The sequence below is a fragment of the Hemicordylus capensis genome, chromosome 3, assembly GCF_027244095.1.
Source record: "Hemicordylus capensis ecotype Gifberg chromosome 3, rHemCap1.1.pri, whole genome shotgun sequence".
Taxonomy (NCBI): Eukaryota; Metazoa; Chordata; class Lepidosauria; order Squamata; family Cordylidae; genus Hemicordylus; species Hemicordylus capensis.
In genome coordinates, this window is record NC_069659.1 from 267,121,752 (window position 1) to 267,136,568 (window position 14,817).

The window sequence follows — 14,817 nt, forward strand, 5'->3', positions numbered from 1 at the left end:
AGAAGGCGGGAAGCCACAAAAGTAAGACCCCGGGAGAGCTTGCTGGCGGGTGCTTCAGCTGTAGCTGAGCAGAGCTCATGCGGGACCATGCCTGGTGGAAGGACAGGCAGTCAGGAGGCAGGAGAACTAGCCCTGCACTCAGCCGAAGGTCTGGCCACCAAGCCAGACCTTTGGGTGGATCTGCATGTGAATGATGGGGGGAGGATGATATACCCCCAAGCTTTGTGGCCTTGTTCCGCCGATTCATGGTGGAGGAGCTCCAGAAGTTGCCCTGGCCTTAGGTTTCCTTTCTCGGTTCCTGCCATTTCCCCTGTGGTGCCCTTAATGGGTATAGGAGATAATTAGGGGAATGGGGGCACAATGCAGACAGCGGGACCCCAGACCCTCGAGTTTCTGGCACTTCCTCCAATGGGGATAACAGTGACCCACCACTTCTTTCCCTACATGGTCCTATCGCAGTTCTATCGCTGCCCACAATGCCCGCATTGTTGACTGAGCCCGACTCTGATTCTTCATCAGAGCCTGATTTGGAAAAGGAGGAGGAAGAGCTGTTGGGGTATGAGACAGTTGGTTCTCAGTCCACATCATATAGGCTCTTTGATCAGTGTGACTTCCCAGTTCTTCTACACAAGGCTTGCAAAAGCCTCTGCTTAGAGGGGACTATCCTGCCAGCACCTGAACAACAGGACGAGGATCCTGACATCCTTCCATCCATGCAAGCGCCAGAAGTCAGCTCCATGCCCAGAGCTTTTTTCTTATCTTATCCAGTCTGAGTGGGACAGACCTACAGAAAGTAAGGGGCTTCCCCTTACTGTTAGGTGATGCTATACTTCAACCAAGCCAATGATGGAAAAGTTAAAGGTGCCCCCCCCCCTCACATAGATGCCGAGGTGGCTGCCTTGATGATCGGGGCCATGCTCCCCAAGAATCGAGATGAGGTACTTAGAAATCAGGAGGACAAGAAATATGACACTGCCTTGTGCAGCCCTTTTGATGCAAACCTCAGTGACCAGCTCCATTTTTGCAAGGGCATCTATTTTGTGGGTGAAGAAATTGTTGCCACTCGTTCCACCTGAACTCCCTAAGTTACACTGGGGTTAAACAAGCTGGGCAAGGCAGTGGCTTTTTGGCTGATTCTTCATTGGAGTCCACCTAGTGTTCTGCTAGATCTCTAGCTTTGAAAGTTACCGTTCATAGGATGCTATGGTTAAAGAACCGGAAGGTCAATCAGAGGTCTAGAAGTAACCTAGCCAATTCGGCCTTTGGGGGTGGGGGGAATTGTTCGGTGAGGCATTAGAGCCCCTTTTTGATAGAGACAAAGGATAAAAAGAAGTCAAGGTTCTCTGTTACCCAGAAGGAAGAGTGCAAGTCCTTTCAGTCCATGCCTTCGTACTCCAGGGGGTTTGAGCGAAATTATCAACGTTTTTGGTCCCCAAAGGGTAGACAGGACAGGTTTGCCTGATCCAAGCAAAATTTTTCCTTTTGAGACAATGCCTCTCACAAGTCCCAGCACACCGGTCAGTCCAGCAAGCCCGGTTTCAAGTGAAACCTAGCCAATGACTCTCTTCAGTCCCAGTCTCTGGACCCTATGCTGGTTGGGGGCAGGTTGCAGGCATTTGCACACATTTGGAGGTTGGCATACAAGGATGCCTGGGTATTCCAAACCATCTCACAGGGGAACTCCTTGGAACTTGCCTCCCAACCTCCAGATTGATTTCTCCCATTTCTGAGGTTGCAAAGGAGGGCCAAACATTCCCTGATGTGTGCCATTTGCTACTTGCTACAGATTCCCCAGGACCAGCGGTTTCTTTGCTTTTCTTACTGCAGTGTTCACTACTTGTATTGGGTGCTCTCTTTTGGTCTGTCTACTGCACCACTAGTATTCACAAAGATCATGATGGCGCTCATGGCACCCTTGAGGGGATTCACACGTATCTTTATCTGGACAATTTGTTGATCAGGTCTCAGTTAGCCCAGAAGAGCCTAGGGGACATTCAGAGCACTCTTTCAGTGCTCAGGTCCCACAGTTTTGTAATCAACATCCAGAAGAGCTTCTTGTAACCCAGAACCAGGATCCTACATCTGGGAGCGGTTATAGACACAATTCAGAGGGTGGTTTCCCTTCCAATCACAGGAAGAAATTGGTGGCCAAGTGCCAAGTGCTGATTCAGCGGCCCAGGGTCATCTTTCTCCTCAGCCAATTGCAGGGGATAATGATTTCTACCATTGGGATGATTCTATGCACGTCAACTCAGTGGTTATTCATGCGATGGCAGCAGCAGGGAACGGTTTAGACTCAAGGTCACCCTGCTAGGATGCGTACGGCGCTCTCTAAGGTGGTGGATGACATTGGCCACCCTAAGGGGTGTCATGTTCCTTCCAGTCACTCAAATCCAGGTCACAACTGACTCCAACCTGCAGGGCTGGGGGGCCCATTGTTGGAATGTGCATGAACCGGTCCGGAGGGCATTTTAGTGTCTTTCCATTTCTGCGCATATACTATCCTGGCCACCATGGTTGCATACATAAAAATGTTAAATTTCTTCTGGAGAACTCTCCTTGAGTTATTTCCAGCAGGAAGGATCCTGGCCTCTTAGGAAATGTCACTTTAAAGATTTTCTTCAACTCATTATATATCATATCCCAAAAAGCCTTTGCCTTCCCGCATGACCACCAGATATGGAAAAAAGTTCTTTCACATTGTCCACATTTCCAACATTTGTTTGAAACATTCTTATACATTAATGCTAATTTTTTCGGTGTCAGATACCACCTATACATCATCATATAACATGCAGTAAACTTTAAATCAGTTTTTGACAATTTTTCCCCAATCAGCCATATCTATATTATGACCCACATCTTGAGCCCATTTTATCATAGTCGTTTTAACCACTTCATCTCTTGTCTCCTCCAAAAGCAACAACTTATACATCTTAGAGACTAATCTTTCATCATTTTCACACAGCTCCTTCTCAAATCTTGACATTTGATCCACAAACCCAACCCTAAGAGCGTTTTTATAAATTTCATTTAGCTGATGATACTGAAACCAATTACTAACCAAATTTTGTACTTCATTTAAATTTTTGAATTTACAGCCCTTTTCTTGAAAACATAACAAATCTCTATAAGTACCCCAATCAGATTGCATATATGTGTCTTTACGTGTCAGAGCATCAATCGGGGATACCCATAGTGGAGTTTTACACTCCAACCATTTTTATATTTTGCCCATACTCCCATCAGACTCCTCCTTACATAGTGATTAAGAAAGTCTTTATGCACTTTGCTTTTATCATACCACAAATATGAGTGCCAGCCAAACCTTCTATCGAATCCTTCCAATCAAGTATTCTGGGATTTCTTAATGTTATCCATTCCTTCAGCCACGTCAAACAAACAGCATCAAAATACAACCTTAAATCAGGCAGGGTAAGACCACCGGCGCTTGTTTTTTTGCAACTTTTTGGGGCGGCAGCATACCTTCCTGCTACCCCTGACCCCGTTCCTGGCTGAAAGCGGCCAGAAGTACCGTCTGCACATGGTGCACGCATGTCACGCGTGATGTGCATCTGTGTGCTGGGCGCACATGCAGATGGTACGTCCAGCCAGAAATGGTGTCAGGGGTGGCAGGGTGGTATGCTGCCGCCCCAAAATCTTAGCAAAAACTGAGCGCAGGCAGTGGAAGTGTGGCGGTGGGGTAAGTGCACCCTCCCCCGGCCTTAAAGAACCAACCACAGAAGGTGTGGACCCGTTCCTCCATGGTTCCATGTACATCACTAGCCCATTGTCACACCTGCTGGCTCAGGGGCTCTGGTCCAAAGCAGAGAAAGCAAATTCCATAAATTGGCTAGAGCTATGGGCAATAAGTTATGACCTTCAAGAATTCTTACTGGTTCTCCAAGGCTGTCACGTTCTGGTCCGAACGGACAATGCGACTGCAAAGGCCCACATCAACCACCAAGGGGGCACAAAGTCCCAAGCTCTGATGAGGGAGGTGACCAGGCTGCTGTCCTGGGCAAAGCTCTGTTTGCTGTCTCTGGAGACCCAATCACGTCGGGGATTCTTAATATGGTGGCAGACTGGCTGAGCCGGTCCCAGTTAAGCCAGGCGGAATGGGTTCTGAGCAACCCGTCATTCAAAAAGATCATTCAGAGGTTCAGTTTCCCGGTGCTCGATCTGTTCGCCACTCAAGTCAACAACAAGCTACCTCGGTTCCTGTTGAGATATCTGTCCCCGGGGGTCAGAGGGGTGGATGCACTGACGATGACTTGGCCAGAGGGACTAACGTATGCTTTTTCTCCAGTGGACATAATTCCCCAGACAGTTCCCAGAATCCATCAGGGGAAGGCAGAGGTAATTTTAGTGGCTCCGTATTGGCTGTGGTTTTCGGACCTGGTGGTGTTGTCCCTAGAGTCACCAGTGGCTCTGGGGTTTTATCCTCACCTTCTTCACCAGAGAGACCAGTCTTCCACTCAGAGCCCAGATAGCTCAATCTACACACTTGAAAATTGAGCGGGAGGCTCTAGTGGCTACTCGGGACAGTCCGGAATACAATCGTGGCCTCCTGTTGCCCCTCCACTGTTAAAATCTATCAGGCAGGAGTTGAGGGCATGCTCTCATTTCCCTGCAACTGGTACTTAGAGGCATCCTGCCTTTGAGGCTGGAGGAGGGCTATAGCCCTCTGACTAGTAGCCGATGATAGACCTCTCCTCCATGAAGTTATCTAAATCCCTCTTAAAGCCCCTCACGTTATTGTGGTTAGTGTCTTTTTCTGTTTGTAAGTTCCTCTAGCATTTTCTGGTTAAGGAGCATCAGAGTGCTGGCTACATACTGAGGTTGAGGGGATTGCTTCTTCCTCCTGATCATGAGAAAAATTCTGATTGGCCCTGTGTGGAGCAGGAGGTTGAAACAACCCATACTATTTGAGGATACAACCCATACTTCTGAGGAGAACGACCTTTCAGATAAGTGCCAGCGATTCATTATAGCATATCCTCTGCCTATCAAAAGTAGATCATGTTAAGTGAGGCCTTCAGCTGGTGCAAATTTAAAATATGTACTCATAAAATAGCAAATTCATGGAGTGCAAAGCCACCTTTCTGTTAATATACTTAGAAACTCAAGCTGCAGTGTTTAATTGGTTAAACCGGTCAACTAATGGAAAAACACTTTGCATGATTAACATGGTGGTTGTTCCCGATTAATTTTGTTACTGTATGTGTATTGTCATTGCGCTTAACATAAAATTAATACATAGAATTGTCACAGACTTATTTCTTGCATTTCATGACTATTTGGCCTCGCTGTTGAGATTTTTGTGTGTGGGCTTTTGTTTTTAGTTTACTAACTGAAGATAACAGTTCATGCATCTGATGAAGTGGAATGCAGTCCATGAAAACTTAAAATTGGTTAAGATTCACCAAATTGTTTGTTTTACTGTTCTTTAGTTTTCCATTGCATATGAGCAAGATTATTCAGAAATCTTTGTATATGCAGTTGCAGTAATTTGGGGGAAATAATAGTTGATCAGGAAAACTTCTAAAAATTTATAATTATATTATAATTAATGAAGAATTAATAATGAAATTCTCTATTTACTTTTCATTTTTAAAGGTTCGCATTGATCATACTACTCGAACATTGAGTTTTGGATCGGATTTGAACTATTGCACTCGGGAAGATGCTCCTCTTGGACCTCAGCTGCAAAGCATGCCCTCTGAGCAGATTAGGAACCAGCTGACAGCTATGTCAGCTGCTCTTGCAAAGGCTCTTGAAGTGATTAAGCCTCCTCACCTACTGGTAAGTCATATGGAATGACTTAAAAGAATACTTGTGTTTCCTGGAAAACTGATTTGCTCAGTTTTGGTTTGAATATTTCTTCTCTTCCCATTTTTAGCCTTCTTTCCTAGCATTGTGTGTGTGTGTGTCCGTTTATCCCGTCCTTTCAGTTTCACAACACCTGGACCAATATGAACCAAATCGGGTACAGTTGTAGGAACACATAGGGTCACCTCGATAGCGTAGTTTGTGATGATGTCATCTACTCCATTCCAAGATGGCTGACACGTAAACTTTTGAGGCGCAAGTGGGCAAACCTGTGAACCGCCAAACCAATGTGAACCAAAATTGCTACAAATGTAGGGACACATAGGGATGCCCAAACGGCATGGTGTGTAATGATGTCATGCACTCAAATTCAAGATGGCGGCTGTGTGAACAACTGAGGTGCAAGCGGGCTAATTTGTGGACTCTCTCACCAATTTAAACCAAATTAGGGACAGTAGCAGTAAGTGACACATAGGGACACCTCTACGGCGTAGTATGTGATGATGTCATCCACCCTGAACCAAGATGGCAGACGCGTAAACTTTTGAGGCATAAGTGGGCTAACTTGTGAACTGCCTAACCGATTTGAACCAATTTTGCTACAGCTGTAGAGACACATAGGGATGCCCAAATGGCATGGTGTGTGATGATGCCATCAAATCCAATTCAAGATGGTGCACATGTAAACATTTGAGGTGCAAGCTGGCTAACTTTGGAATCGCTTTACCGATTTACACATAGGGTGTAAATCAGCGTAGTTTGTGATGATGTCAATTACCCCAAACCAAGATGGTGGGTGCATGAACGTTTGAGGCACAAGTGGGTTAACTTGTGGACTGTCTAACTGATTTGAACCAAATTATGTATAGTTGTAGTGAGTGACACACAGGGACACCTCAGTGGTGTAGTTTGTGATGATGTCATCCACCCTGATTCAAGATGACGGAATCATAATCTTTTGAGGCACAAGTGCACTAACTTGAGGACTGTCTAACGATTAAAAGCAAATATGATAGCTGTAGTGACTGACACACAGGGACACCTCAGTAGTTCTGTTTATAATGATGACATCAACCCTGTTCCAAGATGGCAGACACATGAACATTTGAGGTGCAAGAGATCTAATGTGTGGACCTCGATCACCAAATTTAGTCCAGTTGTAGAAACAGTAAAAGGAAAATAGGCTGATTAGGTCTTACTAGAACAACTTGTTTTTTATTGTTCCCAACTTATTTTTGTTCATTCTTGTCTAATGCAATACATGCTTGAATAAGTCTTGTTTGTGTATTGTAGTACCTTTTAGAGATCAAGAGAGAGAGGCTGAACAAATAAGCATATGAGCATAAGATAAATACCACTGATGCCATTGGAATGGAAGAAAATCTTTTTAACCCCTTGATTAAAAGTCTGTCTTCGTGTCTTTAAAAGGCTGTCTTTACCATTGAACTAAATTGAGAACATACCTCAGTGTTCTTTCTAAGTTATTTAGTGCTGTCATAATCAAGAGAAAAAAAGTCTAGTGATGAACTGTACTTAGAGAGTAACTTTTTGATGTCTACAAAACCTCTGATTAGTCTGGCTAAATCTCATGCTTTTATCAGATCCACCTTTTATTATTTAATTTCTGCGTGTTAGAATAATAAAACATGTGAGTACAATAGTAGCAGTATTCAGTGTTTCAATGACAAGTAACTTAATTCTGTTATCATTCAGAGTCAACACTGAATGAAACATATATATCCACTTTATATAAAGCCTTTCTCTGGTAGTGCCTCTGATACCTAATCATATTCCTTTTTGTTCCCACCCTTCATATTTTTACTGTGCTGTGGTTTCCTCCTGATCCCTTAGCTTCTTTAGTCATGATGGAGTCAAGTGTTCAGCCTTAAAGAATTCTATTCTTCTGGGTTAAATACTGCTTGGTGTGTAGGATTTATACAAATACTTTTAGAAAATATACACAGTACAACAAGAATAAAAACAGTTATAAAACAGGAAACAGAAGTCACAGACAATCTACTACAATGAAATCAGCTTTAAAACGATCAACAACCAGAAAGTCTAGAAACCGTATGAGGCAAAGGCCTGTCCAAAGAGAAGGGTCTTATGCTTACAATGGAGGGCCAATGGAGAGGAAGCATGGCATTTTTCTTTTGATAGGAGTTCCACAACAAGGGCACAACCACTGAGAAGGCCCTCAGTATATATACTGGTGTTTTCTTTTCAACACTGATATTCTCAGTAATTTTCAGTTGTAACTAATGATGTAATCAGGGACTATATTCCTTGTTGGGAGGGAAGGAAGGAGAAGAATGACTAAGGAGAATACGGTAAGATTGGGGCTGAACCATCTTACGATGCTGCTTATCAGCTATGGTCTCCCATCCCTCTTAGGCGTGGATTTATCTGTTTAAATATAGAGAATGTTAGGAATGAAGGGCAAAATAAATGGGCTAGGGGTGAACTAGACCTTAACTTACAGACATTTAAGTGTGATTACTCTTACAACTTGATGATGTCCGAAAGTGTTGTTAACAAGCCAGTTAGTATTGGAAAGAGAGACTTTTCAGTTAATCAATTCTCTGTTTGTTTAAAATTTTATCTTGCCTGTCTGTTGCTTAAATATAGAGTTCTTCTGGCAGCTTAGTTCTGGGCAACTTATTTTCAGATCTGACACTGTTTCATTTTTCTTAAATAAGCTTTAGGCTGTAAATGCTCACAAGCTCTTCTCTGTGGCTAATATCTTTTACCAGCTTTGATTTAAATTCTTATATCTAACAGTTTAGAACTTGAATTTAGGGATGTGCATGAACCACAGTTCTAGCACCAGTTTGGTGCTGCAAGGAGCAGAAGCTTTAAGAGGAGAGCAAGTCCTTACCTGCTCTCTGCCACCCCATGTAGCTTCCAGCTGGGGCACTTGGCCCAAGTACCCCTGCGCAGCATCAGCACGCACAAGGTGTCCCGCATGCACCATGCAAGGGTACTTGGGCTATGTGCCACCCCAGCAGGAAGTTGCACAGGGAAGTGGAGAGCTTGCTCTCTTCTTTATTAAAGCTCCCTCTCCCCTTCCCATGGCACCAAACCAGTGCTCGAATCAGGGTTTGTGCACACCCGTTTGAATTAATATTAGAGTTTCCCTTTCAAATGCCTGTACTGTTTACTTGAGCCTTGAGCTAATCAGTTTATTGTAGTATGTTCTGATAACTTTGGATACCACAAATTTTGGTGCTCTGATTCTGGAAATATTTATACATGTGACTTAAAATGCTCTGGGATAATGTTTGTTCATGGGGTGATAGTTGTTTGATTTGAATCTACATTGATAAGCAGTTATAAGCACAAGGCAAAAACTGCATTAGTAATTCCTCAGAATTCAGCAAGGCTTTAATTTTTCCTGGCAGTTGCATTTAAAGGATATCTGTTTGGCTTTAATTTTTACTCAGCTGGAGAAGGAAGAGCAACATCAACTGGCTGTTACAGCTTACTTAAAAAATTCAAGGAAAGAACATCAGCGTATCCTTGCTCGCCGTCAGACTATTGAGGAAAGAAAGGAGCGCCTTGAGAGCTTGAACATTCAGCGTGAGAAAGAAGAATTGGAGCAGCGTGAAGCTGAACTCCAAAAAGTTCGCAAAGCTGAAGAGGAAAGATTACGTCAGGAGGCAAAAGAGAGAGAGAAAGAGCGCATTCTGCAAGAACATGAGCAAATTAAAAAGAAAACTGTTCGTGAACGTTTGGAACAGATTAAGAAAACTGAACTAGGAGCCAAGGCTTTCAAAGATATCGATATTGAAGTAAGAGACTTGTTAACCTTGTATTCATTAAGGCTAAGTGTGAGGCCACAGAATAATTAAAATATAGGATGTGTTTTTATTAAGAAAAGCAGTTTGCTTTTTATTTTTTAACGTCTAATGTTTGCTTGTAGGATCTTGAAGAACTGGACCCAGATTTCATTATGGCAAAACAGGTTGAACAACTGGAGAAAGAAAAGAAGGAACTTCAAGAGCGTCTTAAGAATCAGGAGAAAAAGGTATAAGAAAAAGACTTGTTAAAAGCTGAGAACTGGATGAGAAAAAAGCATCTATTGATGTAGTAAAAAGTGCTTGTCCTGCTATATTTCAGTGTTTCTTCTTTTTGACAGATTGACTATTTTGAAAGAGCAAAGCGCTTAGAAGAAATTCCATTAATTAAGAGTGCCTATGAAGAGCAACGAATAAGAGATATGGAGCTTTGGGAGCAACAAGAAGAAGAAAGGGTGAGGTTTTGAAATAGAAGTAACAGTGAATATCTTCTTCTCTGTATAAGTAAGGTTTTGAGTTCATAATTTATTTCATTCCAGTGGTCAGTAGTATTTTTTTTGCCTGCATATTGATGGCAGAAGTAATTGCTGTCATAAGGAGTGAATAGTGTTTGTGTATGTATCTCAATGGTCAAGAAATTTCATCTCTTTAACTGCGCTTGGTAGAGCTCTGAAAACAAATCATATTTTAATCTGATTCTGACGTGTGTGTGTGTGTGTGTGTGTGTGTGTGTGTGTGTTGTACAGATCACAACCATGCAACTGGAACGTGAAAAGGCCCTTGAGCACAAGAACAGGCTGTCAAGGATGTTGGAGGACAGTGAATTATTCGTAACTAGGCTCAAGACAGCGAGAAAATCAGTTTATGAGGTAAATCTGATTTTTCTTCACATTTTCTGCATGCTAAGGGGTTTTACCTTGTAAGATCATAAATCAGAACTTAGAAAAGTGATTGAGAGGTGATATTGAACCCTCTCTTTCTCATTTTAGCATGTGTGTGCACCTCAGGCAGGAAAGATACCCCATCAGCAGAGAGTTTTTCCTAAAGAAAGAATTGGCTTAAAAACCCTCATTTGTGTCAGTCAATGGTCCTTTATCAGAGGGCGGGTTATCAGAAACTAACTTCAACCCTCTCATTCAGATTTCAAATTCTATGAAGAAAGTACTTAATAATAAGCCGAGATTGGTGGGATTGGATGTTGTGACCAATATCGGCTTATCCCAACCTAGAAAGGAAATAGATGCACAAGGATGGAAGTGGGGGATGCATGCTTCTAGGGCTGAGGAATGTCACCTGGATCTTCAACTGCGGTTTTGCGCTCTGTCTGAACCTGCCCTGTTTCATTTGTATCATACTCTTCTTCCAAGGATTTCAGGGTGGCATACATGAGATTATCCTATTTTATAAGCTGCTTCTAAACCTTTGAAAACATAATGTTTGACACCTGTGCTCCTTATGAGTTACATTTTTTGCTGTAAAAATCAATAAAGGAAATAGGACTTTTAACTTTCCTTGTAATGCATTCAGTTATTTGGAAAACAGATATTGTTGGCCTGCCTGCTGTTTTGTGTAGCATCAGGGATTTTAAACTATTTGAAATGTTACTAACGTAATAAAGGTATAAATAAAATATGTGTTATATATATACTAGCAAATCATTGCTGTATGATGGTTTAATATAAACTATTAATTTTCAGGGCCCCCCCCCAAGCTTGGGGTGGGTTAATATATCCAAAATCTATTCAGAATATCTCTCTCTCTCTCTCTCCAAAATCAGTTCAGATTACAGTAATTAATATATCCTAAATCAGTTCAAAACTAATATATCCTAAATCAGTTCAGATTACAGTAATTACAGCAAACACAAATCCTCTTAGAACAAACCATTTAAAACTAGTTCAGGTCTTGTAACAGTTCTGGCAGCTTGTGTGTTGCTGATGTGAAACAACCTCACTGCTCTTGTTCATGGCAGCACACAGGAAGTTCTGACAATTATTTTTGTTTGTATGAGGACTTTGAATTTAGCACTGTTTTATAAGGAGAATTATGTATTTACAATCAGAACACAGAACCAAAAGTAGACCTCTTCTCTTTTGTAGAGCAGTGTATATCTTCCAACTAGCTGTTATAAAGAACCCTGTTGATCTGGATCGAGATTGGTCGAGATCCATAAGAATGGGTAATGTGCTTGCACATGACCCTCACGGTAGAATGCTGCAGCTCACCGAGCCCCACGCCTACAGTGTGCTATTTAAAGGCAGGCCGGGCACCTGTTCTACAGTTCTTTTCCAAGTGCTGTTGCATTCAATCTTTAGACTGCCGCTCCTTGTTGGTTAAGCACATTCTTCTTTCTGAGTTCATCTATAAAATAAAATATATCCGACTATTTATCAGTTTTCACTTGGAAATGACTTCCAGATTTGCTGGTTTTTTAACTACAATTTGGGATGGATTTTAACTACAAGTTGGGATATCCCTAAAATGACTGAGGAGAAACGGAGCTTCAAGAGGTACAGAAGCTGTAATGCCAAGCTTCCCTCAAAAGATCTCCATGACCTATGCTTAATCTGCCTGGGAGAGGAGCACAATGTCTCATTGTGCAAGATATGCTTAACTTTTTCAAAGCAGATGAGAAAAAAAAATCAGGCTTTGTGGTTTCACGCTGCCATTTATAATGAGATGCTAAGTCCTTTGACATCAGGGGAACCCTACTCTGCGTCCTCATGTTTAACTTTGAAAGCTTCAATGTCAGCATCTATGCTGCCTCCTACAAAACCACAGCCATCAATATCAAGCTTGATGTTGGCATTGTTTTGAATTCCAAAGATCTCTTCAAAGTCTTCTCCCCCTTCGACACCGGAGCATTCGAAGTTGAAACACAAATAGTCAGGATTGGAGGATCCTTCCTCTTCTCCAAGACCAAAGAAATCCAAAACAGTGGATTTGACAAGGGATAGGACACCATCTCCATCAGGCCTACAGATCCTGCCCTTGAAATTCTCAACCTCTGATGTCAGGGTTGACAGACATCATTTGACATTGAGAACTTCGACCTCAAAGGAAAAGTAACAACCAACATTGGAAACGCTGGGAGTCCTTGATGTCGACCACTCTTCGATGCCAAGATTGTCAGTTTGGAGATCACGCTGTCTCCAGCTCCCAATAAAGTGTTCAGCTCCGTCGACACCTACAGATTGACGTCAAGAGGTCAAGAGACCTCTTTGTTACCAACCCAAATTCCATCGACTCCAAAAGTGCGAGTTCCATTTCCAACTTTAAATACGCCAGTGCTGTCGGTATCGAGGTTGGTGACTCCATGATGCCAAGCCCAGATACTGACTTTCAATGTTGAGGAGGAGGACAGGGATGCGGTATTAGATTCTACCACTGTCCAACCTTGCTTTCAGTACTCTATTCCAGCTCCAGCACTCCCTCAGTATCCACATTTACATGGATGTTTTCCTCCACAAACATTGGAAGTGGGAACTCCAAGGGAATCAGTTGCAGCACAGTACTTGGTCCACCATACCACAACACCAGGTACACTGCTGCCTATTTGGCAGACTTCTCACCATGGCATACATGTAGCTTTGCACATTCATCGGCTGCTGGGGCGACACTGGCATCGGCATGTATGGGGATTAGATCTCCTGGTTTCCCTTACAATTTTCAAGGGGACCAACCCTGGAAGTGCTCACACACTAAACCATATCTACCGCTAACGGCAGTGGTGACTCCAATCCGTACTGTACACACCCTGGCTGGGGTGATAATTTAGCCATGCCATCACAACCTACAATTAAAACTGTTTAAGTGGCAACACAAATGGCTTCTTGGCCTCCTGTCAAAGTTTTAAAAGATACGGCTGCAAAGACTGTTTATAAAAGCCTGGAGGTTGGGACACAAACACTGAGTATTCCCACTCCGCAGAAGACAACTACTGTTGAGATACAAACATATGTACCATCTTCCCCATCTCATTCACCCTCTGATCACCATGGCTCCTCTGACTTCGAGTCTGTTCCAGATGATCCAGACAACAGAGTGGGTCCTGCAGTTGATGTGCCCCCAATTACCCATGTGTCCCCTAATGAGGAAATGAAAGCGTATCACCATCTCATTAGGGAGATGGCTAAAGTGCTACGTCTAGATCTCAAATCTGAACTATCCACTATTGATGACCCTGTCTATAATTTTATGACTACCATCTCATTAGGGAGATGGCTAAAGTGCTACGTCTAGATCTCAAATCCGAACTATCCACTATTGATGACCCTGTCTGTAATTTTATGACTAAGTCTGAATCAACTCAGCCTGTGGCTCTGCCTGTTCTCCCAGTCATTTCACGGGCTACATAATGTGCATGGGAGGTAATACACACCTCAACCCCCACATCTAAGCAACTGGAGAGTTTATATTGGGTTCAGGTGAAAGACAATGAATATCTTCTGAAGCATCCCACTCCTAACTCCCTGATTGTCGATCCCTGGTTACTTCATCCTCCTCTAAGTCTGGTCACAGACATACTACGTCTGCAGACAGAGGGGAGAATAATGGATTTTGTGGGGAGAAAGATTTATTCCACCTTGTGCCTATCTGTTAAGATAGTGATCTATTTGGCATGCACTGCAAAATAAACCCTTGGCTTATGGGAAGATCTACAAAATGCCCTGGAGGTCCTCTCTCCAGAAGAATTCAAAAAGCAATTCCAATAACATTTGGATAAGTCAGCGGCACTTATCTGCCGGCAGTTGAGCATTGCCAAGCATCTGGCAGAGTCTGAATCGTGCTCCTTGGCAGCTGCACTCTCCCTGTGGAGGCACTCGTGGCTTCGCTCCACCAACCTGCAGGGCGATATGAAAGAGAGAATTGAGGGCTTACTTTTCGATGACAAGAGCCTTTTCAGCGAGGATACCAACTCCGTGATGGAGAAAATGAACAAATCTAAATTCACTGCCAAAACTTTCACCACGTCAATGTCTACCTCTTCCTATGGCTCCAAATACCATCCTTATTCGAAACAGAGGACCACATTCAGATGGCAAGAGCTCAGTGACTTTAGGAAGCAGTACCAACCTTGTCACAAATGCCCTTTTCACGGCAAGGGGAAATCAAATCAACCCCAACATACAAAGCAGCCTGAGCCTCAGAAACATCTTGGAAGTTCAGATCCCCACCCACTATAACC

General features: G+C 42.9%; 1 protein-coding gene across 1 annotated transcript in view; it reads left to right on the forward strand.

Annotated features, from left to right (window-relative positions):
• Positions 1–14,817, forward strand: part of EIF3A (eukaryotic translation initiation factor 3 subunit A) — a 53,764-nt gene that overhangs the window by 23,272 nt on the left and 15,675 nt on the right. The window contains exons 11-15 of the mRNA XM_053304204.1: positions 5,620–5,805; positions 9,276–9,623; positions 9,755–9,859; positions 9,971–10,084; positions 10,376–10,498. Coding sequence (XP_053160179.1) covers positions 5,620–5,805; positions 9,276–9,623; positions 9,755–9,859; positions 9,971–10,084; positions 10,376–10,498 — 876 coding nt within the window. The remainder of the gene's footprint in view (positions 1–5,619; positions 5,806–9,275; positions 9,624–9,754; positions 9,860–9,970; positions 10,085–10,375; positions 10,499–14,817) is intronic.